This window comes from Manis javanica, chromosome 11 (assembly GCF_040802235.1).
Source record: "Manis javanica isolate MJ-LG chromosome 11, MJ_LKY, whole genome shotgun sequence".
NCBI classification, from domain to species: domain Eukaryota; kingdom Metazoa; phylum Chordata; class Mammalia; order Pholidota; family Manidae; genus Manis; species Manis javanica.
In genome coordinates this window covers 20,024,392-20,052,235 of record NC_133166.1, presented here as the reverse complement: position 1 = coordinate 20,052,235, position 27,844 = coordinate 20,024,392, and the positions used below count along the sequence as shown (strand labels likewise).

Below are 27,844 nucleotides of genomic sequence, written 5' to 3'. Positions count from 1 at the left end.
CTGCCTCTGTGTCCCAAGCTGACACAGAGCCCTCCCCAAAATGAGGGCCATGGACACTAGAGCACTCGACCATCAAGCTCCAGTGTCCATCCCCACCCCTCCTGCCTTCAGCCCAGGTAAGCCAGGGGGCTGAACTTCTCAAGCCAGAGTTTGCTTATGCTGTGATCTCTCCCTGGAGCGCCACTCCCTGCCCTCTGTTTCTGGAAAATCTTGTTTGTTCTTCTTGACCCAGGGCAAAACCTTTACCTCCTTTGACAGCCCCACCCCACCCAAAAGCCCTGGTTGCCATGGCACTTCCACATACCTCTGCTCTGAATGGCGGCATAAGAGGGGTTTAAGAGCACGGGCTCCAAGCCGGGCTGTCTGGGTTCCAGTCCTGGCTCTACCCTTTCTGACTGCTTCCTGGGCTTCAGTTTCCTCATCTGTGAATTGGGGGTGATCTGGGAAATGCCTATCCCCTGGGTTTGCTGTGAGTGGTCAAATGATTTACATGCATGGCACCTAGAACAGCTCCTTGTATCGGGTACATCCTATAGAAAACTCTTAGCTATTGTCATAACTCATTTATCATCTCTCAACAGACATGCCACAGGATTTCAAGGCATCCCTGTGCCTAACCACAACCTCGGCCCTGGCCCTAACCCCAGCTCCCTCCAACGGCAGCTGCTCCAGCTACGAGGAGGCCCGGCATCTGTCCCTGGTGGGAATAATGTTTGCCGCACAGATCCTGCTGGGCGTGGGCTGCGTGCCCATTCAGCCCTTCGGCATCTCCTACATCGATGACTTCGCCCACGACAGCAACTCACCCCTCTACCTTGGTGAGGACCCATCCCACCCCTTGGGCTCTGGGGGAGGGAGAGGTTCAGGGAGGACAAGAGGCCCCCAGGGGACTGCATGAGTCCCCCTGCCTCATGTGGCCAGTAAAGTTCTGGAGAAGCCCTGGAGAATTTCCTGGGCCTGACCAGGGGAGATGGGCTGCTCTTGCTCTTGGAGACTGGCAGGCACTGACCACTGAGGGACTCTGGGACTGAGAGGCCTAACCCACCCAGGCTTTGTGTTGCAGGGATCCTGTTTGCCATGACCTTGATGGGGCCAGGCCTGGCCTATGGGCTGGGCAGCTTCATGCTGCGCCTTTATGTGGACATTGACCGAATGCCGGAAGGTGAGCCTCAAGAGCATGCAGTTGTCCCCAGGGGGCAACCAGACATTAGCTAACTGACTAATGGTCTCACAGGAGATACTGAACCTGTGGACCAAGGTTCAAATCCCAGCATTCACACTGACCTTGGACATGCTTCCAACCTCTCTGAGCCTCGGCTTTCTCGTTTTTGAGATACTCTGTGTCCTGTCTACCTCCCAAAGCTGCAATCAGAACCCAATGAGATGGCAGAGATAAGCTGTAAAGTGCTGTCAGATGGGGAATTGTGGTGGTGTCACTGCTGGTATTACGGCTTTTCACCTTGTTCCATCCCTGAGTTCTCCCAGCCCCCCAGCCTCGGGCTCAGGTACAGGGTGAGGCAGGCGGGGGCACATACTCTCTTGGCCCATGGGGAGCTCCCATATTTAGGGGGAGCAAGACTCAGGTGGAACAGAGGGGACACTACAGGCTGGGGGGAACTTTTGGAGCAGGTCTCAGTTACCTTGGGCCTGTCTCAGATGGGAAGTGTACTGGGTGACCTCTAAGGATCCTTCTAGCTCTGACCTCAGAATCTGGGAACCTGTGCTGTGGGTGCCATTCAGGGAACAGCAGTCTCTGATCCAGGTGTGGTTGCAGTGGGACAAGGACCGGAACTGAAGCTTGGTCTGAAGGCAGCCAGGAGAGAGGAGTGTGGGGCCCTTGAGCTCTGGCTCAGGGGTTTGTGGAAGAGGATTCCTTTTAGAGCAAGGCTCTGTGGCGTCTGAGCTGCCTGCTTGTCACCCCAAGCCGATCTGAGCCCCCGCCTATGCCTCTGCTTCCTGCTTCTCAGAAGTCCCATTCTTCACCTGGAGATTTTCCCGCAAGCCCTAGAAGCTTCAGGTGACACATGGATGGATAGATGGATGGATGAGCAGATTCTGCTTCTTGTTTTTCAGCTTTTGCCCAAGGTTGCCTCCAGCCAGGACAGGTCAGGGCAGCTCTGAACAAGTCACTAGGGACAGTCCTGAAACACCTCCCTTCCTACTAGAAAGTGGGACCTGGCAGCCAAGTGTGAGCTCTGTTTGTAAGTCCTCTCTCCCTTGAAGGAAAAGTCCTGGGAGTCCTGGCTTCCCTAGCCTTCCCAGACATACCCCGGCTCAAGGGAAGCGGTGTGCTTTCTAGCTCTGTTGACGTCATCCTGGCAGATGCCACACCTCCATGGGGCCAATGGGATGTTCCTGTGATATGCCACCACCCTGGTCCTTTTTCTCTCTGGGGGATTCTGCAGGGTCGGCGGGCCATGTCCACTAGGCACAGCCTGGCATGGGAGAAGCAGAGAAGTTGGGGCGATGTCTGCACGAGCAGTCACCTGCCTGGCCCAGAAGAAGGGGGAAGAACAAGTGGGGGAGGGAGTTAGTGCGAAAGCCAAGTCCGCCCCCAGCCGAGCAAATACAGCTGCTGAGTGCTGACTATGTACCTGGTCCTGTCCAGGAGGAGCTCGGGATCAGGGACCAGGGAGCCCGCCTCACGCCAGGGCTGCTGTCCTTGTGCACCTGCGTTGACCTAAAGCATTTGCAGATGCTGTGGAGATTGGAGGAAAATACCTGGCTCGCCCTGGGGGTCAAGAGCTTTGATAGGAGCTGTGGACACTCCAGCCAGAAAGCACCCCAGCACATCAACTCCTAACAGACCTGGGAAGCATGTTAAAGGGGCAGATGCCTCTGTCACTTGCCCACCCCACTCTGTGGTAGTTGTCAGTTGGTCTTGGGTAAGGCCAGGTGTTTTTGACAGGCACCCCTGGTGATTTCAATCATCATGCAGGTCTGAGAACCACAAGAACCATCCTAACCACCAGTCTAATAGCAATAGTCACAATAGTAACAGCAGAAGGAAGCAGAGGAAGGGCAAACACCCAGAGCACATCAGATGTGCCAGCACAACAAGTGCTTCACGTGCACTGGGCTCCATGGCTCTCACAACAGTCCTGAGACATAGGTTCTATGACTGCCTGGATGTCACAGAGGAGGAAACTGAGGCACAAAGAGGTTAAATAATTTACCCTTGGTTATTTTAGCAATGAATTTGGACCCAGCAATACATTTCCAAGGTCCCCAACCCTTGCACTGCCTTTGTAGTTGAAAAGGCTGAGGCCCAGAAAGGGTCAGGGACTTGCCCAAGGTAACACAGGACAAAAGTGGCAGAGCCCCACAACTGGAACCTGGGTTTCCTGACTCCTGGCCCAGCCACCTCATATCTCAGAGGCCAGTCCCAGGGTGGTGGCCAAGAAATGACAGTGCCTCCTGGCCCTAATATCACCATGGTCTTCTCTTCCAGGTGGTATCAGTCTGACCTCGAAGGACCCCCGATGGGTGGGTGCCTGGTGGCTGGGCTTCCTCATCTCTGCTGGTGCAGTGGCCCTGGCCGCCACCCCTTACTTCTTCTTCCCCAGGGAGATGCCCAAAGAGAAGCACGAGTTTCACTTCCGGCGAAGGGTCTCAGTAGTTGGAGCCTCACCTGTCAGCAAAGTAAGCCTCCTCCACGTCCCCACCCACTCGCACACCTTTGTAGCAGTAAACTTCACGCCTCCTGGGCACTGCACTTGACAGCTTACAGAGCCATTCCTGTCCAGGCTCCATTGTATCTCCAACAGCCTGCTAAGAATATTCTCTGCCCCTTCCACAGCTCAGGAGGTCAGGGGCCAGAGAAGGGAGTGACCCACCCCAGGTCAGCAGGCCAGCGGGGGCAGCACGGGAATGAGAACCCCAGCCTGTCTGAGCCCGTGCCTCTCACTCTCACCACTACCCTTACTGCCTCTCTTGTCACTTAAAGTTTTTTGTAAATTCTAAATGTGCCGGGGCAATATGCAGAGCTAGGAGGAGGTGCAGGGTCGGGGAGGGTCTGGAAAGACTTTTCTGAGAAGGAGGGATTTGAGCTGGACTTGGAAAGATGGTAGAAGCAGGGCAAGGAGAGAGCGGGGCAGTCCAGCTGCAGAAATCACCTGGGCAAGGGATTTGGCTGAAGAAATGAATCTCATCTTTTCAGGGACATTAAGGGGATAGTTGTGTACTAAGTATCTCCTCTGGGTCAGGTGTCAGGCCAGACCCTGGAGCTCAGTACCTGGTCTCTGCCTTTAAAACAGGCACAGCCCAGTGAGCACAAAGATGCACTGATAAGTAACAACTGGTAGGCTGCTCCCGGGGGAATCTCTCTGAATCCCCCTGCTTGGCTTGTGGGGCAGGTGGTCTTTCCTCAGGGGAGGACATTGAGGCCCAGCAGGTGCAGAGATATGCCCAAGGTCACCTTGCTGGTAAGAGAGGGCAGAGCCACAAGAGCCATTGGGCAGGAGAGATGATTTTGGGCCCAGGGCCTCCAACTTCTCTAGGGACTCATGAGAACATAAGGCCTAAAAGACAATAAACTGGCTCTAAAATATAAGAAAAAAATGACAAAATAGTAATATTTTATAGAAGCTCAATAATATGTCATTAATGTTAAATTCATTAATTTTCTTTAATATTCAAACACATTTCATTACATTCTGAAAATGTGTACACTAGAGTTTCTCTTATCCCAAGTATGGGAGTGTGGAGGAGCGAGGCTCCTGTGTTTCTCCTTGGCTCACACACACACAGCACTTCTGCGGCCAGATCTGTGTGGTTCTTCCCAAGTCAGCCAATTCTCTGCGACTCCTACTGCATGTGCTCCAATTAATTCCATTCTGACACTATCAACCTGGAGATAGCATCAGATCCCACAGGGTAAGGGCTCAGTCCCACCAGAGGGCCCCCATCTTCAGAGGACAATCACAAGTAGTGGGGTCTCCAGGTTACCCAAAACTACTGCCTGACTTGGCTACAAATGTCAGGTTCCTACAACCTCCACCTTGGATTCCATTATTTACTAAAACAGTTCACAGAACTCAGGAAAGCACTTACTTATATTTACCAGTTAATCGTATAATAAAGGATATGATAAAGGCCAGCAATGAACAGCCAGATGAAGGGATTCATAGGGCGAGGTCTGGGAGGGTCCCAAGTGCAGGAGCTTCTGTCCCCATGGATTTGGGGTGCATCATCCTCCTGATGGTGGGGCTGAAATTTCCAGGCTTCTAATGAAGGCTTAGTCTCTCTGGTGACTGGCCCCCATCCAGGAGCCACCAAGAGTCACTCATTAGAATAAAAGATGTTTTCCTCTCACCCAGGAAACTCCAAGAGATTTAGGAGCTTGGGGTCAGATGTTTCCATCACTGCGGAAACTACATAGATCTTAGGAGCTCTGTATCAGGAACCGGGGTCAAAAAGTAAATATTAGAACAGAAGATTCTCCTAACACCCCTCTTTACAAGAGCTTTAGGAGCTCATTATCAGGAACCAACAACAAAAGCCAATGTATGTTTTAGTCTAATATATATTTTTTATTATTTCACAGGGAGGTAATTGTTGAGAAATCACAGACAATCATAAATTAAGTTAGTTGTTGCTAAGTAATTCTAATTTCAAAGGGACAATTTATAAAAATCCTGTCGACTATTTTGCAGCAAGAATAATTCTATTTAATGTGGCAGGTTGGTGCATTTGAATATGTTTGCCATAATGTGAGATTGGGCCTCTTTCTCAGAGCAGGAAAGCTCAGACTTAGGAGAAAGGGCTGAAAATGTCTGTTTGAAAACCCTGGGATTTCAGCCCAAGTCTGTCTGACCCCAGACCTGGAGGTCTTATGAACCTCACCTCCCACCCTCCATACCCTGCAGGAGCAAAGGGTATGTACACGGGGGACCAAAGGAAATTGATGTTGGAACAGCCAGTAGGGGCCAGAATAGGAGAGGCCTTGTCTGCCTGCTTCAGCAGCAGGTAGCCGTGGAAGGAGGGGAAGCCGAGGGTCCCATGGTTCTATTACCAGATGCTAGGCAAAGAAGGGATTGCAGGGGACAAGGGAAGTATGTGGAGAGCAGCTGGGATCAGGGAGACTGATACAGAAGCAGCTCTGGCTGTGGCCCAACAGCTATGGGGACTGGGGCATTGGCAGTGTGGTGGGGCATGGAGATGAGTCCAGGAGCTGTCCAGGAGGGTGACTACAGATCTGGGTGCTGCTCTGCCCTGGGACATCGCAGAGACAGCGAAGGGCTGGGCTGGTGCTGGGCTCACAGGCAGGGGGAGGCAGGCACTGTTTCAGGGGAAGAAGGCACTGTGGAACCACAGATGGGCCTTTCCAGTTCCAGCTAGCTCAGGCTAAAATTTGAAAGAGATAGAATTCCCGGAACTGGGGAAGAGTTCCTACAAGTTGGGAGTGGGTAGGGGAGTGAGCCTGGGTTGCTGGTGAGGGCAGTCTCCAAGCTGGGCCCTAAATTTGAACAGAGCAGAGCAGCCCCTTGGGCCACGGGTAGAAGAGGTAGCAGAAGCAAGCATGAGACTTGTCTATGCCTGGTCCGGTCACACCAATTGTCAAGTCACTGCCCCATTCTGATTTGCTGTGTGAGATGCCGAAGTTAGATTCCTGGAGCAATATTCTGTGCACTTTGGATTCTAAGAAGGCACAATTTCTTGAGTCAAAGAGGCTCTGATGCAGCAATTCGGATTTTAAGAGCTGCGTCTCTGTGTTGAAACCCTGGCTCCGTGGCAGTGAACCGTCTGGCTGTCTGGATTCATTCTGTCAGCTGGGGACGGGTAGTGGGGAAAGAAGGGGCTGAGAGGTTCTTTAAAAAGAACCAAAGTCTGAGAACATGATGATCTGCTTCCAGCGGCTCTCAGGCAATAAATATTGATGTGGGAGGAATTGTTCCCCCGCCCCCTCAAGGCTGCCTTGGTCTGTCTGCAGTTACTCAGGCTGGTCCAGCCCACTCAGGCCACTGATGAGGAGGTGGGTGGGCCAGGAGGACGAGTGCAATTAGACAGAACTGCTGCCAGAAAGTCCAGGTCCTCAGACATGTGATGTGTATCATCTGCAGAGAGTGGGAAGAGGCAGGAGGCAGAAGTGGAGAAGGTAGGGGAGGTTTTGCTCCAGTCCCTTCCAACATCCCCTCTCAGGCTTAAGGGCCCCCTAAATATCCTCCTAGAAGTTAATACAATGTTTAGTGGTATCCAGGAGGTGGTGGTATGTTACATAAAGTTTGTATGACCCAGAGAAAGTCTGTGGCCTCAGTCCCCCTCTCTGTTCAATGGGCAGAAGATTGGCCAAGGTCTGCCAACTCTGACATGTTCAGTGATGTCTCATCTAAATGGCTCCCTGTCTCTGGAGGAGTACCTGAGCATTTTGACAGGGAGACAGGGGGACATTCCGTAGCTCCTGTCCCAAGGAGCTCTCAGGTAGTGAAGGAAGTCCAGGTACAGACAGGTGAGGAATGACTGAATAACATTTCAGGTTTCTCCCATGGCTGGTGCTTAGAGTTCTCTACGTGGAGCGGGGAGGGGAGCACTAGGAGTCCCCAGGGAGATGCCCGTGAGATGGGGGTTGGGGGGCCACACAGGGCATGGGAGGGGCCAGAGCTCTGCTTTCCTGCCTGTGGCTCTGTCCGTGTACCTGTGACCTTACGGCTCAGGTGGCCACCCCAACATCCTTCTAGGAGTGAGCCAGGGCAGGTCTCACCTCTCTCTAGGCCTCAGTCTCCCCATGTACAATCAGCAGGACTCCTGGAAGATGACTCTGCAGAGTCTGTGGAGTAAAGATGGCCTCTTACGGGCTCCCTAGCAGGTCATCTGGCCCCATTTGTCCATGGTGGTAAGACCCCACTCTACCAGCAACCCTCCTGTGCCCTCCATGCCCTCAGGTTCTCAAGCACCCGCCCTTAGCGTTCGGCAGGGGCTGAGAAGGGCCTCATCCATCGAGCTCCCCTGTCTCTGCCCAGCCTCTGGGCACCACTGGCCTCTGCTGCCTTCCCTTAGGGTCACTGTCCCTTGGTTCATATTTCCTAAGAGTCTCTATGTCTGTTATTCTGGGGTATCTCTCAGATTTGGAGATTCTAAGATTATACAGTTTTAAAGTTCTGTTTCTCATTGTTAAAGCTTCTCAAGTACTTATGTTCTATTATTCTAAGATTCTATGCCTCAAATAGAATTTTGGTCTGTGAATCCCAAAATTCATGTTTCTAAATGGCTACAATTTTGGCCTACCTGTATATGAACTCCACTGTCTCCCAGTTATTAACCTTGACATGCTTCTCTGGGAGAACGATCAGGGATGGGGACTGGACTGGGCAGGGTCAATGGCCCTTAAACCCAGGACTTAGGGCCATACTATTAGGGCCTGCCAGATGGAAGGCCCCTGTTCCCTGGGGATTTTGTGTTCCCCTTGCAGCCCCTGTGAGGTCCGAGGTGCCTCCATACATCCCCTCCCCAAGCTGGCCTGGGAGCCCTTCTGTGTCCTTTCCTACCCCTGGCAACACAGGCCTGGTGACCCCACCCTCACCCCTCCTAGGCTCTCTAAGGTCCAGGTCTAGTGTCATCATCCAGTCGAGTTCCCACTCCATCTTACAGATGGAGGGATTGAGGCCCAGAGAGGATCAAGTTGTGAAGAGCTTGGCCAGCACCACCTCCCCCTGCACCAATCAGTGCAAAGCCATTCTTGGCCCCAAAGGGAGGAGAGGCCTCCCTTCTGTGGCCTAGTGCAGATCAGAGCTTCCTAAAACATCAGGGCTGGAGAGCCCTTTGGGGTGGTCTGCTTGAGTTGTTTTTACTCTGCACCCACAGAACCCCAAGGTTATCACCACAGGGAGATGGAGAAAAGGTCTCCCCTGCAGACTAAGGACCTTCTACACCCTACACACACACATACAACCCTCCACCCGACCACACACTTCCACCAGACCAGTCTTACTTTTTTGTGTTTTTATACAGTTTTTTGAGTGAGATTTCAATTGAGGAAAGGGTTCTGTTGCTTAAAACCAGTTTTAAAAACACTGATCTAGTCCAATATCCCCATTGGACAGAGGAGGAGACTGAGGCTAGAGAAGAGAGGTGGTTGGTAGCTGATGTGGCCCAGAGGCATCCCACAGTGGCTGGGAGGGAGGGCAGCAGCAGGAGTTAGACATGCGGTGAACCCTGGCTCTGCCACATACTGATTCTGAAATCTGTAAAGTGCGTATAACCACAACATGTCCGTGGGGCTGAGGTCATAGCCCCACACGCAACTTCCTCTGAGGACAGCTTCTGGGTCCCTGGAGGCCCAGCAGACAGCAGGGCCTTCTGGGTGTCAGACCACACACAGTGTCCCATGTCCTGCAGGCTTGCAGCAGTCAGCATACAGCCCCAAGGGGGGAAATTCTAACCAGGCTTGCTGACCAGGGCAAACCACAGCCCAGATGGGGGGTACTCCACGCCCTGCTCTGAGCAGAGGCGCAATGTTCCTGTTTCTGGGGCCCTATGAGTCAGGAGTCTTCAAAACAGATGGAAGGAGAGAGGCAGAAACCTGTGGAAGCACAGAGGCAGCAGCAAGGGAAGGCCAGTGCCTCTAGCACTGCAGGGGAAAGCCCAGGTCTCTTAGGCTGGCAGCCTAAACCGCTTGTCTCCTGCTCAGATTCTCTTCACCATAGTCAGGCTAGTTTCTCCATTACCTCCCTCACACAACAGGCCCCTTCCCACCACCACACTACCACACTTCTGCTGTACTATGCCCTTGCTTCAAATCACCCCTCCCATCCAAATCCCAAACCATACTTCTAGATGCTTCCCTGACCCCCCAGCCCCTAAAGGTCTGTCCCTCCCCTCCTGTCTCCAAGCTGCATGCTCTTCTCACAGCATGACATGGGGGGAGTCCAGGTTACTAGAGGACCTGGGTTCGAGAGTCTGCTCTGCCGGTTATCTCTGGATGACATGTCTCCTTTTGGGGGCCTCAGTTTCCTCTTCTGTGAAATGGGTGCAGTAATAACCCTTCCACCAGCCCCCTGTGGGAACTAACTGGCATGGTGGATGTGAAAGTGCTATGTAGACCACATAAGGTTGTTCATAGGGCAACAGATGACATTGCTGTTGTTTTTACTGTTTACATGAGGACAGTGAACCTCAGGCAAGGAACTCACAGGATTCTGCCTGTCTAAAGGATGGGCCTGCCCTGCCCTAATAAAGACTGCTGGGAAGTTGGCTGCCTGCCTCTGCCCTCCTTCTGTTCCTAGGGCAGCACCCCTTTCCTAGCACCCCTCTCCTCAGGTAAGCAGGACCTCCCCATACTGCTCTCCCACAGCTCCTTTAGGACTAAGAAAGGTGCAAGGAGATTCTCTAATTCTCTTTAAGGCAGCATGTCCAGAAGAAATACTTGAGCCACATATGTAATTCTGAATGTTCTAGTAGCCACATTCCAAAGTAAAAGAAATTAACTTTAATTATATATTTTGTTTGACCTACTATATCTAGTCTCATTTTAGCATATCATAAATATGAAAAAATTAATAATGGGCTATTTCCATTTTTTTTTAGACTGAGTCTTTGAAATGCAACATGTATTTTATCTTTGCAGCACATCTCAGTTTGGCCTAGCCACATTTCCAGTACTCAGTGGCCACTTGCAGCTGCTGGCTACTGGCTGTTGCATCAGACAGCACAGCTCTAAGGGACATGAATGGGCCCATAGTGCCTCACGCACAGAAATAAGATTCCAACGATGGGGTTTCCGGTCCCTTCACATCACACCACCAAGGTGCCTCCCAATTCTGCCAGCCCTGCACCAGGGCCTCTGGCTTACAGGGCTCAGTGGATAAAGCATGAGCTTCCTACTCAGGCAGGCTTGAGCCTAGATCTTAGTTCCGCTGTTTTCCAGTTGCGTAATGTTGAGCAAGTCACCTAACCTTGCAGCTTGTTTGCTCACTTGTGGAGTTTAGGTCTCCTTCCTTTGCAGGTCCCACTGAGGGTGGAGCAGAGGCATGCAGGGCCACCAGCCCACTTGCTAGTGGCCTGGTGTGCCTGGAACCTGTTCCACAAAGCCCTCCCATTACTCAGGGTGGACCCTTGGCCCCCACTCTGAGCCATTGGCAGTCTGAGGGCATGCTTGCTGCATGAGAGCATCTCTTACTGGTGTTCTCATTTTCTCCCTTGAGCCTGGCATTGGCTGTACCCACTGCCTGTCAGAGCTGTCCCTTGTACCCCTTTCTTAGATATTTACCAGACACCCACTATTTCACTCCAGGCCCTGTGCAAGACACCAGGGTTTCAACAAAGAACAAGAAAAACATGATCCCTGCTCTTGTAGAGCTCAGAGTCCAGTAGGTGAGAGAGACACTGAACAAGGTTTGACCCAGGCCAGCCTGTGTGTGAGACAGATACACGACCTGAGGTCTCCCCCTTCCCCCAGGGCCAACCAGCTAAGTACACAGGCTCTGGAGCCAAGCTGTCTGGGTTTAAATCCTAGCCAACCACTTACTAGTTGTGTAACCATGCAGGTTACTTCATGTATCTGTGCCTCATTTGTATCTCCTGAAAAAATAGAAGGCTACTGTGAGGTTTCAATGAGTTAAGGCATTAGTTATTAGACCAGTGCTAGGCACATAGTAAGTGCTTAGTAAGCACTAATCATTAACTATTACTTAATCATTATTTTCTTCCTTCTTCCTGACAACCAGAAGACCATGACTGTTACCCCTCAAGTCTTTTCTTTCCCAGAAAAAAGACCTCTCCCTCAGGAGTTGCATGTAGGCATCCTCACGCAGGTGCAGGGACACACTCAGGGTGTCCATGAGCACCTCATAGTGTGGTCACAGAGTGGGGCAATCCTCTCTGTGTGTGGCCTGACTCATCTAAGAGTTGCAGATGGGCTGTTGCCTCTTGCCTCCCGCGACCCAGCTCCCTTTTGTCACAGCAGACGGTACAGGACAGGATGGACCCGGAGGCCCAAAGCAGCCCCACCCCCAGGCAAGCCCAGCTCAAGGGAGGCTCCTGCCATGGTGACTCTCATGGCAGTGACAGCCACGAGTGCTGTACCTGAAGCAGCAGTGCGATGACAACCTCACGTGGAGGCTGGTGATGCTGAGGGAGGTGAAGAAAGTGGCCGGGATTATGATGGTGTTAGAGGCAGGCGGTGGGAATGACATTGGTGATTCTGAGAGTCGTGATACTGTTAGTGATTCTGAAGGATCAGGTGACAGGAGCAATAGTAACGATCGTACTGGTGGGGGTGACCATGACAGGGACAGTGGTAATAGTAAGAACAATATTGGTCATTCATTCATGATGGTGTGGGTGATGCGATGGGCATTTCAGGTGATGAGAATAATGATGATGACCGTGGTTACTGGTGGTAATTGTCCTGGTAATGGTGGTAATGATTGCATTGTTAATGATGGTGATGACAAAGTTTAATCATTGGAATTTCATCTATTTTTTCAAAACCACTTGTTAAGAACCTATAAGGCCAAGAACAAATGGAACATTGCTGGCCCCTATTACTCCTGAGGAGGGGACAGCCCCCGACCCTCTTCTCTGCAGAGCTCCCTTCCCCAGCCCACAAGCATCTCTGGGCAGAATGACTGGCACCCAGTGGACTGCCCTTGGTTGTGTGTCTTCCCAGGGTGAAGACCCTCCCTCTGAGCAGAGCCCTGGGGAGACCCCAGGGAAGCAGGATGGATTAGCCCAGATTGCACCAGACCTGACTGTCATCCAGTTCATCAAAGGTAAGTGAGCTCAGGCCAGGCTATGGGGAGGTGGGGCCAGAGGGCTTTAGGGTTCCAGAGCCCCTTCCCACCTTTCTTGATTCTCTTTTGCACCTACAGGCCCCTCATGAGCACCATATACCCCAGTAAATCTTTGTTAAGTCATACCATCTCTTCTGCCTGGAACATCATTTATTTTTTTGGTATCTATCAAAATCTTCCTGGTCTCTTTAGGTCAAGCTCAAGTGCCACTCCTCTCCTCCCCCCAGTGAGCCTGGCTCTCCCTCCTCTGAGCTCTCCAACCCTCGGGGCCTCGCTCTGCCTCTCTCAGGGACTATTAGGAGAATCACATGGAATGATGAATGGAAGGTCCTTGGTATACTATTAAAAAACTGTGCTTATATAAGGTATAATTATTATTTCAATATATTCCAATTTCACCCCTGCCCTACAGTTATTCTTCTGACCATGTCCTAAGACAGTAAATTGAGCTAGCTGTGGCTTAGGAAGGTGATTTGCTTCACCCCCAGCCTCTTACCCTTAGCCCCACACTGAGGACTTTTGCAACGCAAAGTTAATTAGGTCCAATTCTTGGGAAGAGTTTCTGAAGACTTTCCATAATCCCAGCCCCTGGTTCTCCAACATCACCAGGGAAAGGAAGACTTGGACCCCAGGGGGCTGAGCCTAGAGGCAAAAGGGGCTTAGCCTGCCTAACCTCAGGTCACCCAGCTGCTGGAAGGCCCCAGCACTCTGCTGCATGGAAGAACTTATTAATCACTGCTTTGGCTCCTGCCCAGAGAGAAGCTGGGGCCAGTTGCTGAAACTGAATCCTGGAAGCGGGTGTTCTAGGCTATCTCTGGTGGTTTGAGCTTCTACGTGAGCCTAAAGGAGACTGAGGCAGGGCTGGACACAGACTCTGTGGCTGGTCAGCCATCCTGGCTTCAGGGCTTTCTGCTGAGCTCCAGCGGGACCAGTGGGACCCTGAGGTTTGGCCTTGACCACTTGGGACCACAGGGGAGCCAAAGGGAGTAGGAACCATGGTCTATCCACTGGAGGAGAGCTAAACTCTTGGGGAAAGACTGTTCCTGAGCTCGGGAATGCCCCCGTTGGATGGAGGAGACAAGTCCCCGAGCTGGAGGTGCCCCTGTTTGATGGGCGAGACAGAGTCACTGTGCTGGGGGGGCCTGGGTGGTCCCTGTCTGATGGAGGAGACATAGTCCCTGAATGGAGGGAGAACCTACCTTGTCTAATGGAGGAGACCTGGCTTTTGTGCTGGCAGAGAGCCCTGTCTAATGAGGAAGATGTTATCCTTGAGTTAAGGGAAGCCCCTAACAAATGGAAGAAGCATAGTCCCTACACAAGGCAGATGGTTCCCCAGCCCCCTGGGCTGGACCAGGAGCTGTTTCCTTGGAAGCCAGGAAATAAAGACAAACAGACCAAGCAGGGTGGGTGGGAACTGGGGCTGTGGAATTCCCCCTCCTTCATGCCCCAGGTTGCTGAAACTGGATCCTCGAAGCGGGTGTTCTAGGCTAGCTCTGGTGGTTTGAGCTTCTACGTGAGCCTAAAGGAGACTGAGGCAGGGCTGGACACAGACTCTGTGGCAGGTCAGCCATCCTGGCTTATCTGAGGGAAGATGCCTGGCCTCTGATCCGCAGGAGGCCCTGGTCTGCTAAGGGAGATATCTCGGAGTGGAGAGAGGCCCTGGCTTGTCTGATGGGGAAGGTGTTGTGCTAAGCTAAGGGAAGCACCCATCTGATGGTGACCTGCCTCTGAGCTAGAGATGGCCCCTGGAGTTCCCTTCAGGTGTCCCTACCTAAGCAAAAGGCATAGCCCTGCCGTCCAGGAATTTTCCATCTGTCCTAAGGGACAGGCTGCAGATGCTGAGGAGAGACAGATGGCCCCCAGGGCACCGCAGTAACTAGCACAGAACAGGATGGAAACGAGAGGGAGCCAGGCAGGCAGAGAGGCACAGGGATGTGGGGTGGGGGTTAGGGGATGGAAGCAAGAATGGCCCTTACACCAGGAGTCAGGAAACCCCCGACAACTCCAGGCTTTGCCCTAGTTTCCCTGGATGAACTGGGGCAAGTCCCTGCCCCTCTCTGGGCCCCACCTGCACAATGCAGTCACCTATACAGCTTGTGCCAACCCCAGGCCAGGCCTGGCCAGGCCAGCTCATACAGGGAGGGAAGCCGCCTGAGCAGCTGCCTGAGGTGAAGTCTGGGCATCACACCTCCCTATACCAAATCTGGCTGAAGGCACTGCGTGTATGGCAAGGGACTAGGCACAGGAGGCAGGCCTGGGGCATGAAGGAGGGGGAATTCCACAGCCCCAGCTCCCACCCACCCTGCCTGGACTGTTTGTCTTTATTTCCTGGCTTCCAAGGAAACAGCTCCTGGTCCAGCCTAGGGGGCTGGGGAACCATCTGCCTTGGCTCTGGCCATGCTCTGGGGACCGACAGAATCTCCCATGACAGAGGCCTTTGTCCTGCTCCTGCAGGAACAGAAGCGACTCCTGATCACCCAGAGGCACCCCATGGTCCTCCCTCTCCAACAGCCCAGCCTGGCGAGCAGTTTCCTTCTGACGGATGCCTCTTCTTAGAAAGACCTTTCCTCCTCTCTCCCCTACACCTGATGTCTGATTTCCATCTTGCTTCCTGCAAGCAGAAACACGTCTTTCTCGCTTGTTAGTACAGAGACATGTCAGAACAGACACATGTCAGAACAGAAGGCGTTCTTGGCCCTACAGTGGCTGCCCCTGCTGATGAAGGTCCTGAGGCCCAGAGTAAGGGACTTGTCCAGTGTTCTGTGCTCTTCAGTTGAGCAGGCTTGCAGTGAGGGGACTCTGTACGCAAAGCACAGTTAGGAGCTAGCAGGACATGGGGGAGGTCATCAAAGTCAGAAAGTCTCTTCTGTCCCTGTTGGGCCCCACTTAAAATTCCCTTTCCTCCCCACTGCACCTCTCCGGACCCTCCCATTCTTCAGGTCCTACCTCTGGCCCACCTCCAGGAGGTGGCCCAGCACAGAGCACCAGGTTTCACTTTGTCTAGAGGTCTTAGGTTCTACCCCAACATTTTGATATTTGATCACATATTAGTCTGTGTGTCCATTCATTCATTCCATAAATCTTTATTGAGGACGGCTCTGGAGATTCAGCAGTTAACATCACAGACAAAAATCCCTGCTCTAAGAGAGGCTTATATTCTGCGGAGGTGACAATAAAATGGCCAAATGAGTAAAATGTGCGGCATGTTAGGTAAAGTGCTTTGGAGAAACTTAAACTAGAGGTGGAGAGATCAGGGGAGGGGATGCTGTCCCGTGCTGGGGACACAGAAGGGAAGACAAAGGTCTAGGTTGGCCTGAAAAGAGCGATAGCAGGACAGGATAGAAAGGGCTGAGTGAAAACAAATGAGGTATGTATGTGGAACAGAAGAAATGAAGTGAAATAGGGTGGGATAAATGAAATAGAAGCAAATAGAATGGTATGGAATGGAACTATATGGAACTGAATTTTGAAGAGAAAGAAACACAATTGAGTAAATAGAATCAAATGAAATATAATTTCAAAATGCAACAGAATTAAATGGAAAGGAGTCAGATGTCATGGGATAGAACTGAATGGAATAGAATTAAATGGAATGAGATGGGATCCTGAACAGGGCAGGATGGGACAGAAACAAACGGTATGGCTGGCCTGCCCACCCTGACCTTCTCCCACTCACCCCAACAGTCTTTCCTAGGGTGCTGCTGCGGACCCTGCAACACCCCATCTTCCTGCTGGTGGTCCTGTCCCAGGTGTGCATATCGTCCATGGTGGCAGGCATAGCCACCTTCCTGCCCAAGTTCCTGGAGCACCAGTTTTCCATCACAGCATCCTATGCCAACCTGCTCATAGGCTGCCTGTCCATCCCGGTGGCCATCGTGGGCATCCTGCTGGGGGGCATTTTGGTCAAGCGCCTCCACTTGGGCCCCATTCACTGTGGCACCCTCTGCCTGCTGGTGTCGCTATTCTGCCTAATTTTCAGCCTGCCCCTCTTCTTCCTGGGCTGCCCTACCCACCAGATTGCAGGCATCATCCACCAACCTGGGTGAGTGTGTGGGAGAGCCAGGAGCATAAACATGGGGAAGGGGGGCAGCGGGGGCAGCGGGGGCCAGGTCAACGGGGCGCCCACCCACCTCAAATCTTTCCCCTCCTCCCCTCCCCTCCCCTCTTGGCTCAGTTGTGAGCAGTGGGACTTCTCTCCCAAAGGCCCTGGGAGGGTGTCAGGTACCACCAGAAGGGGCAGGGCTCCAGGGACAGGACAGCCAGGCCTCGGGAGGGGTGGAAGCTGAGGCCGGACCAAGTCACGTGGAGCCGGCATCTCCAGAGTGGCCAAACCATGCTGGCTGAGGGGAGGTGAGGCGGAGGCCACATCACGGAGCAGGCCCCAGCTGAGCCTGAGGAAGGCCTTGCTCCCAGGCGGAGGGCAGGCCTGCCGGGAGGGAGCATGCTTTCCATCCAAGGGGTGAGGGCCCTAAAGGGGCCAAGCAGGGGCTGGCCGGATCCCACTGGGGATGCTGCGGAGGCGACTTCTGCCTGGGGAAGGGCGATGTCCTGGAGACCCTGGGAGATTTCTTGGTCCTTAGAGCCTGAGGGCTAAAATTCTGCTGTTCTATGACCATAAACTTCCAGAATTCTTTTTCCATGTCTGTGGGGCAACAGCTGCTTCCACTCTCCAGAAGGAAAGCCCTGAAGCCTAGCTCCCAGCCGCCTCCCACCATCCTCCCACCAGGACACACCCCCACCCCACCCCACCCCCGGGGAGCCACCTTGGATCCTGGAAGTTACCTCGCTGCCTCTTCTCCAGCATGATTTCATTTTTCCTGGGAACTGCTCCAGTCTCAGGCTGGCCCAACACGCAGCCAGAATTCTCCATCTTTCCCCATTCCTGCCTCTTGCTGGGCACCTCCTGTCTCCACCCAGGTGACTGCTTTCCACACCTGGGGCTCCTTCTGTGTGACTGCAGGACACCTGGGCTCAGGGCCCAGAAATGCTGAGCCCTTGTCCTCTGTCCCAGGGTCCCCCTCCCCACCCTCCCCACCACCTCCCTCTCTCTCCCCTCTTCCTGTTCCTCTCCTTTTCTCCATCCTGTCCAGGGTGGGGCCTCCTATCTATAGAGACCTGTTCTAGGCACAGTAGGTGGGGTTCAGCCAAGCCCTCAGGAAGCCCCCTGGTCTGAGGAGGTAGCCAGGGCCTTTAAATGATTTTCAGAGTAAAAAATAAATGGATGTTGTACCATATTTTTTTTGACTAAATGGGAAAAAAGTCAGCCTTCCCTACACATCCAATTTCCCTTTTCTTCTGTCTCTCTCTCACCTTGACTTTGACAACTCATCTCACCGTGTTCTTCTCTGTATTCTTGCAATTTACTCACTGAGATTTGGGCTCTAATTCATTGAAGAAGTCTTTTGGGGACCAAATAAGCAAAATGAGGAGAATTTCTCATGCCCCAGCACAGCTAATGATACTGTACTGACAGCTGCCAGGGACTGAGGGGGCCCCACGTGCGAACACCCCACCTGTCTCTCCTCTATCCTGACTTGGGGAATCCTCATGGGATCTCTGGGATGGGTCCTGCCATTACCTCCATTTCACAGATGAGGATAGCAAGGCTCAGAAGAGCTGAAGTGACTAGCCCAGGGTTGTTCAGCTGGAAGGGACAGAACCTGAAGCCAGGGGTCTCCTCCCAGGAGCGAGGGGCTGAGGCAGAGCCTCAGCTCTCACCTGCTCAGCCTTCTGGCTCCCGGCAGGCAGGGGCACTGTGGGATGCACCTCCCCTGAGCAGAGTCCCCAGGTGTAGCTTGCTCATGGGCCTTCAGCTCAGACAGCGACAGCCTGTTCCCCCTCCTGTGGGAGGGAGACAGTGTGAGACACAGTGCTCCTGGCAACCAGGAGGAGAGACCTGCGCTGGCCCGTGGTCACCCTCCCCCTCAGATGGAGCCCCTACCTTAGGGAGGGAGTGGAGCTCAGCTCTGCTCCAGTGCCCCTTCTCTGGCTTCAGGCCATTCCAACAACTGTCCCTCCCACCTCCCCGGGCCCTGCTACACCTCTCTTCCAAGGAACTGAGATTTCACTAAGCTGGCCAGGCCTGCCACTCTGCCCTGACCTCTGCTCACATCCACCCCAAGCCCATGACTTCCAGCTCCCCCCCACCCCCCACCCCCGGGCCTATTCTCCACTGGCTCCCTGGTGGGTTCCCTCCCTGAGCTGTGAGGCCAGGTCATAGTCTGTGTCCCCGCAGCCACCACTACCCCTCCCAGCATGACCTACCCCTTTGGACTCAGCCTCTCTTCTGACCTCCTGCCCTGTCCCACCCCATCTTGCCCTGGCTGGCCGCAGTGAGGGCACTCCTGGCATGGGTCCAGGGGGCAGGCCCTCAGGAGGGATCCAGGTGGGAGTAAAACTTGACAGAGTGAACAAGTACAGTGAGTGAGCCCAAGAGGTCAGGAGCTGCAGGATGGCGGGGAGGAGGATCCCCAGCTGGGCTGACAGACAGAACTGAGGCCCAGAGAGAGGCAGGAACAGGTCAGAGATCCCACAGCTAGTCAGATCTCCTGACTGGGCCCCTCACACACAGCTCAAATTTTATAAGAAAAGGAAGTAATCTAGCTCATCAAGAAAAAGGTACTTTTCATCTGAAACTAAATTCTGGGAGGAACTTGTGCTTCCTAAAGAAGGTCCATTGAGGAGCAGCAATTTTGCAAAGTTCAAAGACTTGTGGGACCTCAGGGCTGGAAGGGTCTCAGAGGCCTCAGAGGCCTCCCAGACTCCCCGCTTCTGCCATCGGGAGGCCTCCCACAGCTTCCAGCCCATCTCCCTGCTTGCATACCTCCATTGCAAGGAGCTCACCTCTGCACCACCCAGGAGCAGCCCAGACAGTGGAAACCTCTGTGTGGAGCAGAAATCTCTGGCTGTCGCTCTCAGGGGTGGAGAGCCAGGCTGCAGGGCTGTTGTGGCCTGAGGGAGGGAGAGCCAGGCTAACCCTGCCACATCTTTCCCCCCAGCTTACAGCCTGAGCTGGAGATGTTTCCAGACTGCATGGAGCCCTGTTCCTGCCCATCTGATGGCTTTAACCCTGTGTGTGACCCCAGAAGGAGTGTGGAGTACCTCACGCCCTGCCATGCAGGCTGCACAAGCTGGGCTGCCCAAGAGACTCTGGACAAAAGCCAGGTGGGTCAGGCCACTGGCTGCCCCTTCTGTCTCTTGTGGGCTCTGCCCTTCCCTGTCTCTATGCCCACCATGCTTTCCACCTCTGAATGTTCTCAGTCTCGGGCTCTTCTGTCTGTCTGTCTCTGTCTGTCTGTCTCCTTCTGTTGGGAGATGTAGAATATTATTCTCTCAATAAGCTTTCATCGCCAGCCTGGGCCCAGCCGTGCACCAGGGCCCAGAGCACAGAGGTGAATGTGTCTGACCCCAGCTGTCCGTGCAGAAGACATGCAAAGGAAATAACTCTGGAATTCAGGGGGTGGTGATAGGCAAGAGCAGTGGTCCCACAAGTACAGGCAAGGATGGAAGGAGACACATCCCACCAGGAGGGTCCTAGAAAGCTTCACAGGGTGAGACTTTTGTGCTGAATCTGCACCGGTGAGTAGGCAAACTAGGGAGGGGCTTTCCTAGCAGGGAGGACAGCAGACCCAGAGCCTAGACACAGGTACATATGGTGTACACACACACGTGCACACACAAACGCATGCACGCACACTCGGGCAAACAGTATTTGAACAAACTGCAAAGAACTTGTTGGGGCAGAAGCAAAAGGGTTCATGGAGGGAAAGCAAGGCCCAGACAAGGAAGGGCCTTGAGCGCCAAGCCACCAGTGGGGACTTTTTTCTGGACAGCAGTGGGGAGCCCTGGGTGGGTTTTAATCAGGGGAGTGACTAGGTCATATCTGTGTTTGATCACATTTGAGGCCATAGTGTGACAGGTGTGCAGGCTAGGAGACAGAAAGGCCAGTAGGGAGGCCAGTATGAGTCCAGTTGGTCAGTCAATCAGCCAGTCAACAAACCTTCATGGAATCCCTCCTCTGTGCCAAGCCTTGTGCTGGGGGCTGAGGACCCAGAGCCAAGGGGCACCCAGTTTCCCAACCCTGAATCCTAGGTGTCCTCTCTCTTTCTTCTTGCCCTAATTACACCTCCTAAATATCTCAAATCAAAACCCATTTCTCCATCTATATTCCCCTTCCTCCTACCTCCTAGCCACTTTCTCCATGCTGCGTCCCCTTCATCTGCCTCCTGCATGCTGTCCAGCCTCTTGCTGTGGCTAGAGCAGCTTTTGTACTATCAGGTCCTGTCTTTCCCATGCTTAAACTCTTCCCAAGGCTCCCGGCGTCCTCAGGTCTTCCCCACCCTTTTCACATCAGCAAGGTCTGGCTGCCAGGGCTTGAAGGGAGGATGGTCCCAGGGCCCAAAGGGTTCCTGATACCCCAGGCCAGCCAGGCTACCTTGACGGCTGATGGGACAGATCCCTGCACACCTGTCTCGCAGGACAGGCTGAGGGTCCCTGGGGTACACTGGTCAGGGAAACTGATCTACAGGGAAGAAAGAAAAACCTGAGCTTCTTGGCTTGGCTCCGCTCCCGTCCAGCTTCTGAGGGCACTAGCAGTCTAGACCACTTCTGAAAGAACCTCAGATTAGAGGTTTTTCAGGTCACCCAGTGGGTGGGAATGTGGGCTGCAACCAAACATACCTCCAGGCCAGCCTGGGGACATTCCCCTGCAGTTCGTAAAGGGCTTAGTTTTTATTCATATGTCAGTCTTTGGGGGGTCCCAGTTTTCTGGGGGTCTCATGTTAGACTTTTCACCCTGGCAGAAGGGCCAGGACTTCCTCTGGCACTATAGCCCCCTCAGAAAGGTGTACTGTATTGTACAAGGCTCTGCAAACACCTTGGGGCCAAAGCTTCTTTCAGAACTCCACTCACCTCTCTGGGCTCTGGCCACACTTAGTACTGAACCTGGCTATTGTTTTACTTTCTGCCAGCTCATGGATGCATTCAAGACAAAGTTTCAAATCTTCGTCTAGCATTTTAAGTTATGCTCAGCAGGGTGACTGTCAGGGAAGCTGATCCACTGTGCTTCTGGGAACAGCAGTCCATTTCCTCTTTCAAGTCCAAGGCTCTTCACAGTGTCACGGAGCACCCCATTGAGCACCTGCCCTGGCCCTCTCTCATATGATCTCTCTGTCCCAGGCAGAAGAAAAGATTTTCTGGGTTCTTTCATGCCACTGTGATTTTACATTTGACTCTCCATCTACTCTTTCCAATTTTCCTCTTGGCAAACTCCTATTCATTCCTCAAGACCCAACCTCAGTACCCTTCTTTGGTAAAGCCTTCATTGCCCCTCACCTGCTGAAGCAGGGCTCCTATGCTGTCTGCATCTCTCCATCCTGTGACTGAATCTCTCCTTGAGAGTCCACTCTAGGATTCAGTCCTCTGGAAGACTTCAGTAAAGTGGGAAGGGGGGCACGCTGGGATGGAAAACCTGAATTCCTTTCCCCAAACCCTCTGATTTCTTGCATAGATGGTAAGGAATTTGGAACATTCTGACATTACCAAGTGAAAAAAATGATTGTGTGTGTGTGTGTATGTGAGGTAGATGTGGTGTGTGTGGTGTTAGCATGTACATGTGTGCGTGGTATGTGTGAGGTAGGTGTGGTGGTGTTAAGTGTGTAAGGTATGTGTGTGTGGTGTTTTGAGGGGGTGATGCTTTTCTTGGCCCCTCTCCCTTTTCTCTTCTCCACTTCCCTCTCTCCCCACCCCCTCCACCCAACCTCAGCCCATTTGTGTGCAGATAGCCTGTGTCCAGGTACCAGCCTGGTTGCTCAAGCCATCCTGACTCACACAAAGGTCAGAATTCCTAGTATCCAGCCGGCTCGACCCCAGCTGGTTTGTGCCCATGGGTCTCTCATAAGCCTTCTGGGACCGCAGGCCCTTGGCCAGCTGCCTGCCCTTGGAGGTTTCTGAAGGCTCTTCTCCCCTGCCCTCCCCCAGGTTTTCTACACCAACTGCAGCTGCGTGGCGGGGGGCAGCCCTGTGCCAGCAGGCTCCTGTGACTCAGCCTGCAGCCACCTGGTGCTGCCCTTCATGCTCCTGATTAGCCTGAGTATGGCGGTGGGCAGCATCATACAGACGCCCTCCTTTATGCTCATCCTAAGGTGAAAGCAGGGTGGGCCCAAGTCAGTGGCTACGGAGAGGTCCTAAACCACAGGCAGGACAAGAAATCCTGAGGGCGGAGTTTGAAGAAGGAGGCCATTCAGGTGTCCTGGGCCCCCACAACAGACCAGGCTTTATGGTCTTGTCTTCATCCTCATGGCAACCTGCTGAGATGAAATTTTTCTCCCCATCTCACAGATAAAAAAACTGAGGCTCAGAGAAATTCAGAAGCTAGCCCCAGGTCATGTAGCAAGTGCTAGGTAAAACAGTACTGGTGCTGTGGCACAGAGCCCAGGCCCCTACTTGCCCCAGGGGAGGTGAGGCCACACCTAAGTCTCCTGCCCCAATAGCCTCCCAGTGACACTGAGGAGGAGGTAGAGGAGTTTCACCTGACCCTCCACCCTCACCCTATCTTCAGTGGGTGGGCCACTGGAGACGCAACTAGAAAACCAAACCCTGTCAGTATGGTTCATGATTCTGAATGCCACTTCAAGTCAACAGGTACTTATTAAGTGCCCACTGTGGACCCAGACCATGCTAAGCACTGCCTCTTGGTCCCTGATATTTCTGGCCATTGCCCTGAGGCACCTGTTGGGACTGATAGATTGTCACCTGAAGCCAAGTCAGCATCTTCTGGGGCGGGGCTGGAATAAGGGGTCCTCCGCACAGGGTAATTCCAATTTTTCATTATATCGGGACTATTTTATTTCGTATATGTTTTCCAGAAAATTAGAAGGGGATGAAGTTCCCTACAAATATTGAAAGACACACAGATCCATAAAACAGCTTGGTCACAAGAGTGAAAGCAGAGGAATCAGTTGCCCTAGCAGGCAGCCCAAGAGGAGTTAACACAGGCACAAGTTTGTGCTGCACAAATTCTGACTCTTGACACCCATCAGCCATGGGATCTTGGCCAAGTCATTTAACCTAAGTGCCTATCAGTCTCCTTATCTGTAAAATGGAGCTAATGACATCCCTTCCTCAAGGGGGTGATGTGGGGTTGCAGTACCGAATGGCTGAACCCTAGTAAGCACCCCATAAATGCCAGCTGCTGGCAGTACTTAGGAGGGGGAGCCAGTGGTTGCCAGGGCATCCCTGGCTGCAGTATTTCTGGCTCATGGGGAAGTTAGGTGGCATGTCTGGCTGCCCAGCTCCAGGCCATGCCAAGTGTAGGAGAAAGGGGAGAATTTGGTGAGGCCAAGGGGTGGGGAGAGGGGAGGTGTCTGTGCCCAGGAACACAGGGAGTCCACACAGGGCCCTGGTGGTTATGGGAGTGCCTGGTTCCTGGGGGCCCAGGATCTGCAAGTTGAAGGGAAATGATGAACCTGAACCCCCACCCCCAGGGCCTTCAGACTGGGGGAAGGCTGGCGCTGGGTGGTGGGAGAGAGGGCATGCTGAGCATCCCGGGAGCTGGAGCTCTGTCAGTACTCACGTGGCCCGTTTTCTTGCTTGTTAGGGGAGTGAAGAAAGAAGACAAGTCTTTGGCTGTGGGGATCCAGTTCATGCTCCTGAGAGTTTTGGGTAAAGAACCTGCTTGGGACCACTGGTCCAGATGCCCACTGTGTGCCAGCCTAGGGGGCACAGGGATGCAGTCCCTGACCTTAGGGTTCACAGGCCCAAGGGGCAACAGATCCAGCCCAGGTACCCTGGAAGAGGGTGGACAGGCAGCTAGACAGCCCATCTGGGAGGTAGCCTCTGATACCTAAGTCAAGGGCGGGCTTGAGGGCCAAAGACATATAGGCTAAGAGGCCCCCAGTGGCTCAGAGCCCCTGAGGGGTTGTGTGCGCAGGGAGGGCAAGGCCTGCAGGAATGCCAGGCCCTGTTGTGCCCTGAGCACCATCTCCTCCAGCCTGGATTCCCAGTCCTGTGATCCACGGCAGTGCCATTGACACCACCTGTGTACACTGGGCCCAGAGCTGTGGACGCCGGGCCGTCTGCCGCTACTATGACCATGACCTGCTCCGATACCGGTGAGACCTGGGGTGAGGGCTGCCAGGAGGCTGTGGGAAGGGTGCCAGAAATACTCTTGGGGTCCCAGGCAGGACACCAGTGGGGAGGGTGGACCATTTTCATCTACCTGCTAGCCATATCCAGTGGCTGAGTGTGGGGAGACTTGGGGAGGCAGCACAGACTGAGAGGGACAGAGAGCTGGGGTGGGTAGGGAGAAGGCCCCATCTGGAACATGGGAAACCTGGTTTCCAAGCCCAGCCTCCCTCACCACAAGACCTGCTTTTTCTTTCCATCTGTACAGTGGGGACCCCAAAGGACTCTGAAGGCAGAGAGGCTGCTGGCCCTGGGACAGATTGGAGTGGGGGGAGGACTTGCTAGCAAAGCTGAGGTCAGGGTGCTAGTCACTTCCAGCTCTGAGGAGGACATAGTTCCTATGGGCTGGGCATGCCCAGGGGGACTTCCTAGAGGAGGAAAAGAACAAACAAGAGCCATGGTGAGTTAGACAAACAAGGCAGAGGAAATCCTCTTTTTCTGTGGCAGGTGGGATGATCCCAAGTTGTCCCTGTCATGCTACCTGAGCCCAGAGAGACCCAGAGAGAGACAGGGCTGGCCCAGGCCACAGGGCGGTCTGGGAAGATGCCCAGCCTTCTGCCCTCACCCACAGTCCTCTTTCAGGGAAGGGCTCCCACGGAGGTCAACTCCAGGGGCTCCTGTCTCCCTAGCCAAGGCCATGGTGAGAGTCCACTGCCCTGGGGCTGGAGGCCTCTCCTCCCGACAAGGCCTCAGTGTCTCCCACTGCACATAGGTAACAACTGCTGACCCCACTCTGCCCCAGCCCAAGGACATCCAAGCCCTGGATGGGGAGGTCCTGAATTCAGGAGTCCCTTGATCTTTCCCAGGTTTATCGGACTCCAATTCTTCTTCAAGACTGGCTCCCTGGTCTGCTTTGCCTTGATTTTGGCCATCCTAAGGCAGCAAGACAAAGAGGAGGCCACCAAGGCGACCATGCCCAGCCCTGCCCTACAGCAGCCGCTGTTGGTGTCAGAAACAGAGAAGAAGCCTGAGGAATCCAGAGTGTGAGCCGTCCCCAAGCCCCACCCTGGCCAAGAGTGGCAGCCACCATCAATTCCTCCTATAGGCCTTTTGCCTGAGTGACTGTCAGGAGCCCTGTTTTTCAATCCTGACTCTTCCACTAACTTGCTGTATGACTTCAGGCAAGTCACAGACCCTCTCTGGGCTTTTGCTTGCTCATCTGAACCAAGGAGTTACTTGGGGGTTTCTTTGTTGGCCACCTTTGGTACAAGGTTTCCCCCTTCCTCCCCCAGCCAGCCAGGCTGACCTGAAACCAGGCTTTCCTGGGTGCAAGGACCAGGTATCTTTCCCCCTGGTCCTAGGATAGAGCTGTGGACAATAACAGGCCAGACTGCCCTACACACCAAGTCCTCGCCCCGCTCTGCAGCTCACCTGCAGCACCCTCTCTGAGCCTCAGCCACCATCTCTGTCAGGTGGGAACAGACTTGCCAGCTTCTGGGCCTCTTCCGGCTGTGACCATCTGTGTGGTCAGGATGGACTCAGGTCTCCTCCCCAGGCCCCCTCAGCCTGGAGGGCGGCCAGGACACTCTGTCAAGTGGTGTCCATTCGGCGCCCCCTGGAGGCAGAGCCCTTAGCTCTGAGGAGAGACCCGCGGGGGAGAGAGCTGGCCTCTCACTCAGGACATCCAAGCCTGGCAGGGCCTTCAGGAGAACTGGTGTGAGGGCCCCAGGGGCAGGTAGCTGAGGGGGAGCCTCTGGATTCAGGAAGTCCCGACCATTGCCTTCAGAGATCCACAGTCTAAGTGCGGCCTGGTCTCTGCCTTAGGGGCTCTGGTGGGGAGAACAGGCCTCACACTGGGGCATTTTCTAACTTCAAACACCAAACAAACAGCACACACTCACTGGTACCTACGCACTGCCAAGGTGTCACACATTTGACCAGGGTTCTCAGAAGTCACTGTGACTTCTGTACTAGCATTCTAATTTCACCAGTTCTTCCTGGGTGCCTGAACCTGTGTCACCCAGGACTCTGTGGATAATATCTGGTTCTGTGACACCCAAGTTTTGGGGGTAATATCTGGTTCTCTTTGATACCTCAGCTGGCATAAGGGCTGTTCTTTCTAACACTCAGGCCCATAATGCTGGGAACAGCAAATGCCCAGCTCTGTGGAATGAGTAGGTCCATGGAATTCTTGAGTCTGAACAAACTGGTCCTTGTCTTTGTCAGGCCTTGTCTTATTTTAGGGCCAGTCTGGCCTGGTTATCTCCCTGGCACAGGGAGAGAGTTTCCTGATCTGCTCCCAGCCCATTCTGTTGCCACCAGATAACCTGACCTGGCTGGGACTTGCTGCTTGGACGGCAGGAGACAGGGAGCCATCAGCAGTGATCTCTCAAGCCCTGTGTCCAACCTTGTGCTGGGAGCCAGGGAGAAGCTGAGGGTACGCATGGTTCTGGCCTCTAAACAGCTCTCAGGGCAGGGCTTTGAGGCCATTCCACGTGAAAGGAGAGGGAGAGATAGAAGTTGTAATTTCTATTTTTATGCAACTCTTTGATGACTTTAAAAATTTAACAAATATCTGAGCCTGTATTTCTCAAAGCCAAGTATTTCAAAGTCTCCTCCAACAAGATGAAGCTGTTCATATATTCATATTCCTTCTTCCTTCCTGTTTCCCAGGTTTTGCAGAATAATCTGGAATGATAGATACAGTTTATTATTAAATTTGTTCATGCATAATGTCTCTTCTATTACAAAAAAAATCTTTTCTTACAAACTGCACTAGAGTTTGCAACCACCACATTATTTCCAGTTATGAAGATTTAAGTTTTACTGGATTCATCACTCACCATTACTTCTTGTATATTACATCTTTCCCTAGCTATATATTCTGGGGTAATTTTCGTTTGGCTGGGCTACTTCCTCTAGTAATGGTTTCAGAAATGGAATAAGGTCCAGAGGCTTTTTGAGTCCTCGCCTGTCCAAACTGTCATTCACAT

General features: G+C 53.2%; 1 protein-coding gene and 1 long non-coding RNA gene across 4 annotated transcripts in view; one reads left to right on the top strand and one right to left on the bottom strand.

Annotated features, from left to right (window-relative positions):
- The window catches only part of SLCO2B1 (solute carrier organic anion transporter family member 2B1), a 44,716-nt gene extending 17,147 nt beyond the window's left edge, over positions 1–27,569 (top strand). For 2 of the 3 annotated variants that reach the window (XM_017642388.3, XM_017642389.3), the window contains exons 5-14: positions 582–818; positions 1,064–1,162; positions 3,452–3,642; positions 12,605–12,707; positions 16,413–16,770; positions 19,727–19,892; positions 22,707–22,870; positions 24,325–24,389; positions 24,718–24,838; positions 25,718–27,569. In XM_017642388.3, the coding sequence (XP_017497877.3) occupies positions 582–818; positions 1,064–1,162; positions 3,452–3,642; positions 12,605–12,707; positions 16,413–16,770; positions 19,727–19,892; positions 22,707–22,870; positions 24,325–24,389; positions 24,718–24,838; positions 25,718–25,898 (1,685 nt within the window). In that variant the 3' untranslated portion in view covers positions 25,899–27,569. Of the gene's footprint in view, positions 1–581; positions 819–1,063; positions 1,163–3,451; positions 3,643–12,604; positions 12,708–16,412; positions 16,771–19,726; positions 19,893–22,706; positions 22,871–24,324; positions 24,390–24,717; positions 24,839–25,493; positions 25,695–25,717 lie in introns of those variants that run through there. The other variant, XM_073216009.1, reaches the window with a different exon arrangement.
- Positions 16,492–19,720, bottom strand: LOC140844370 (uncharacterized). The gene is made up of 3 exons (XR_012122573.1): positions 18,447–19,720; positions 17,511–17,682; positions 16,492–16,612 (listed from the first exon to the last, which is right to left on the bottom strand). It is a non-coding gene; the product is annotated as an uncharacterized lncRNA (long non-coding RNA).
- Positions 27,570–27,844: the final 275 nt, after the last annotated feature.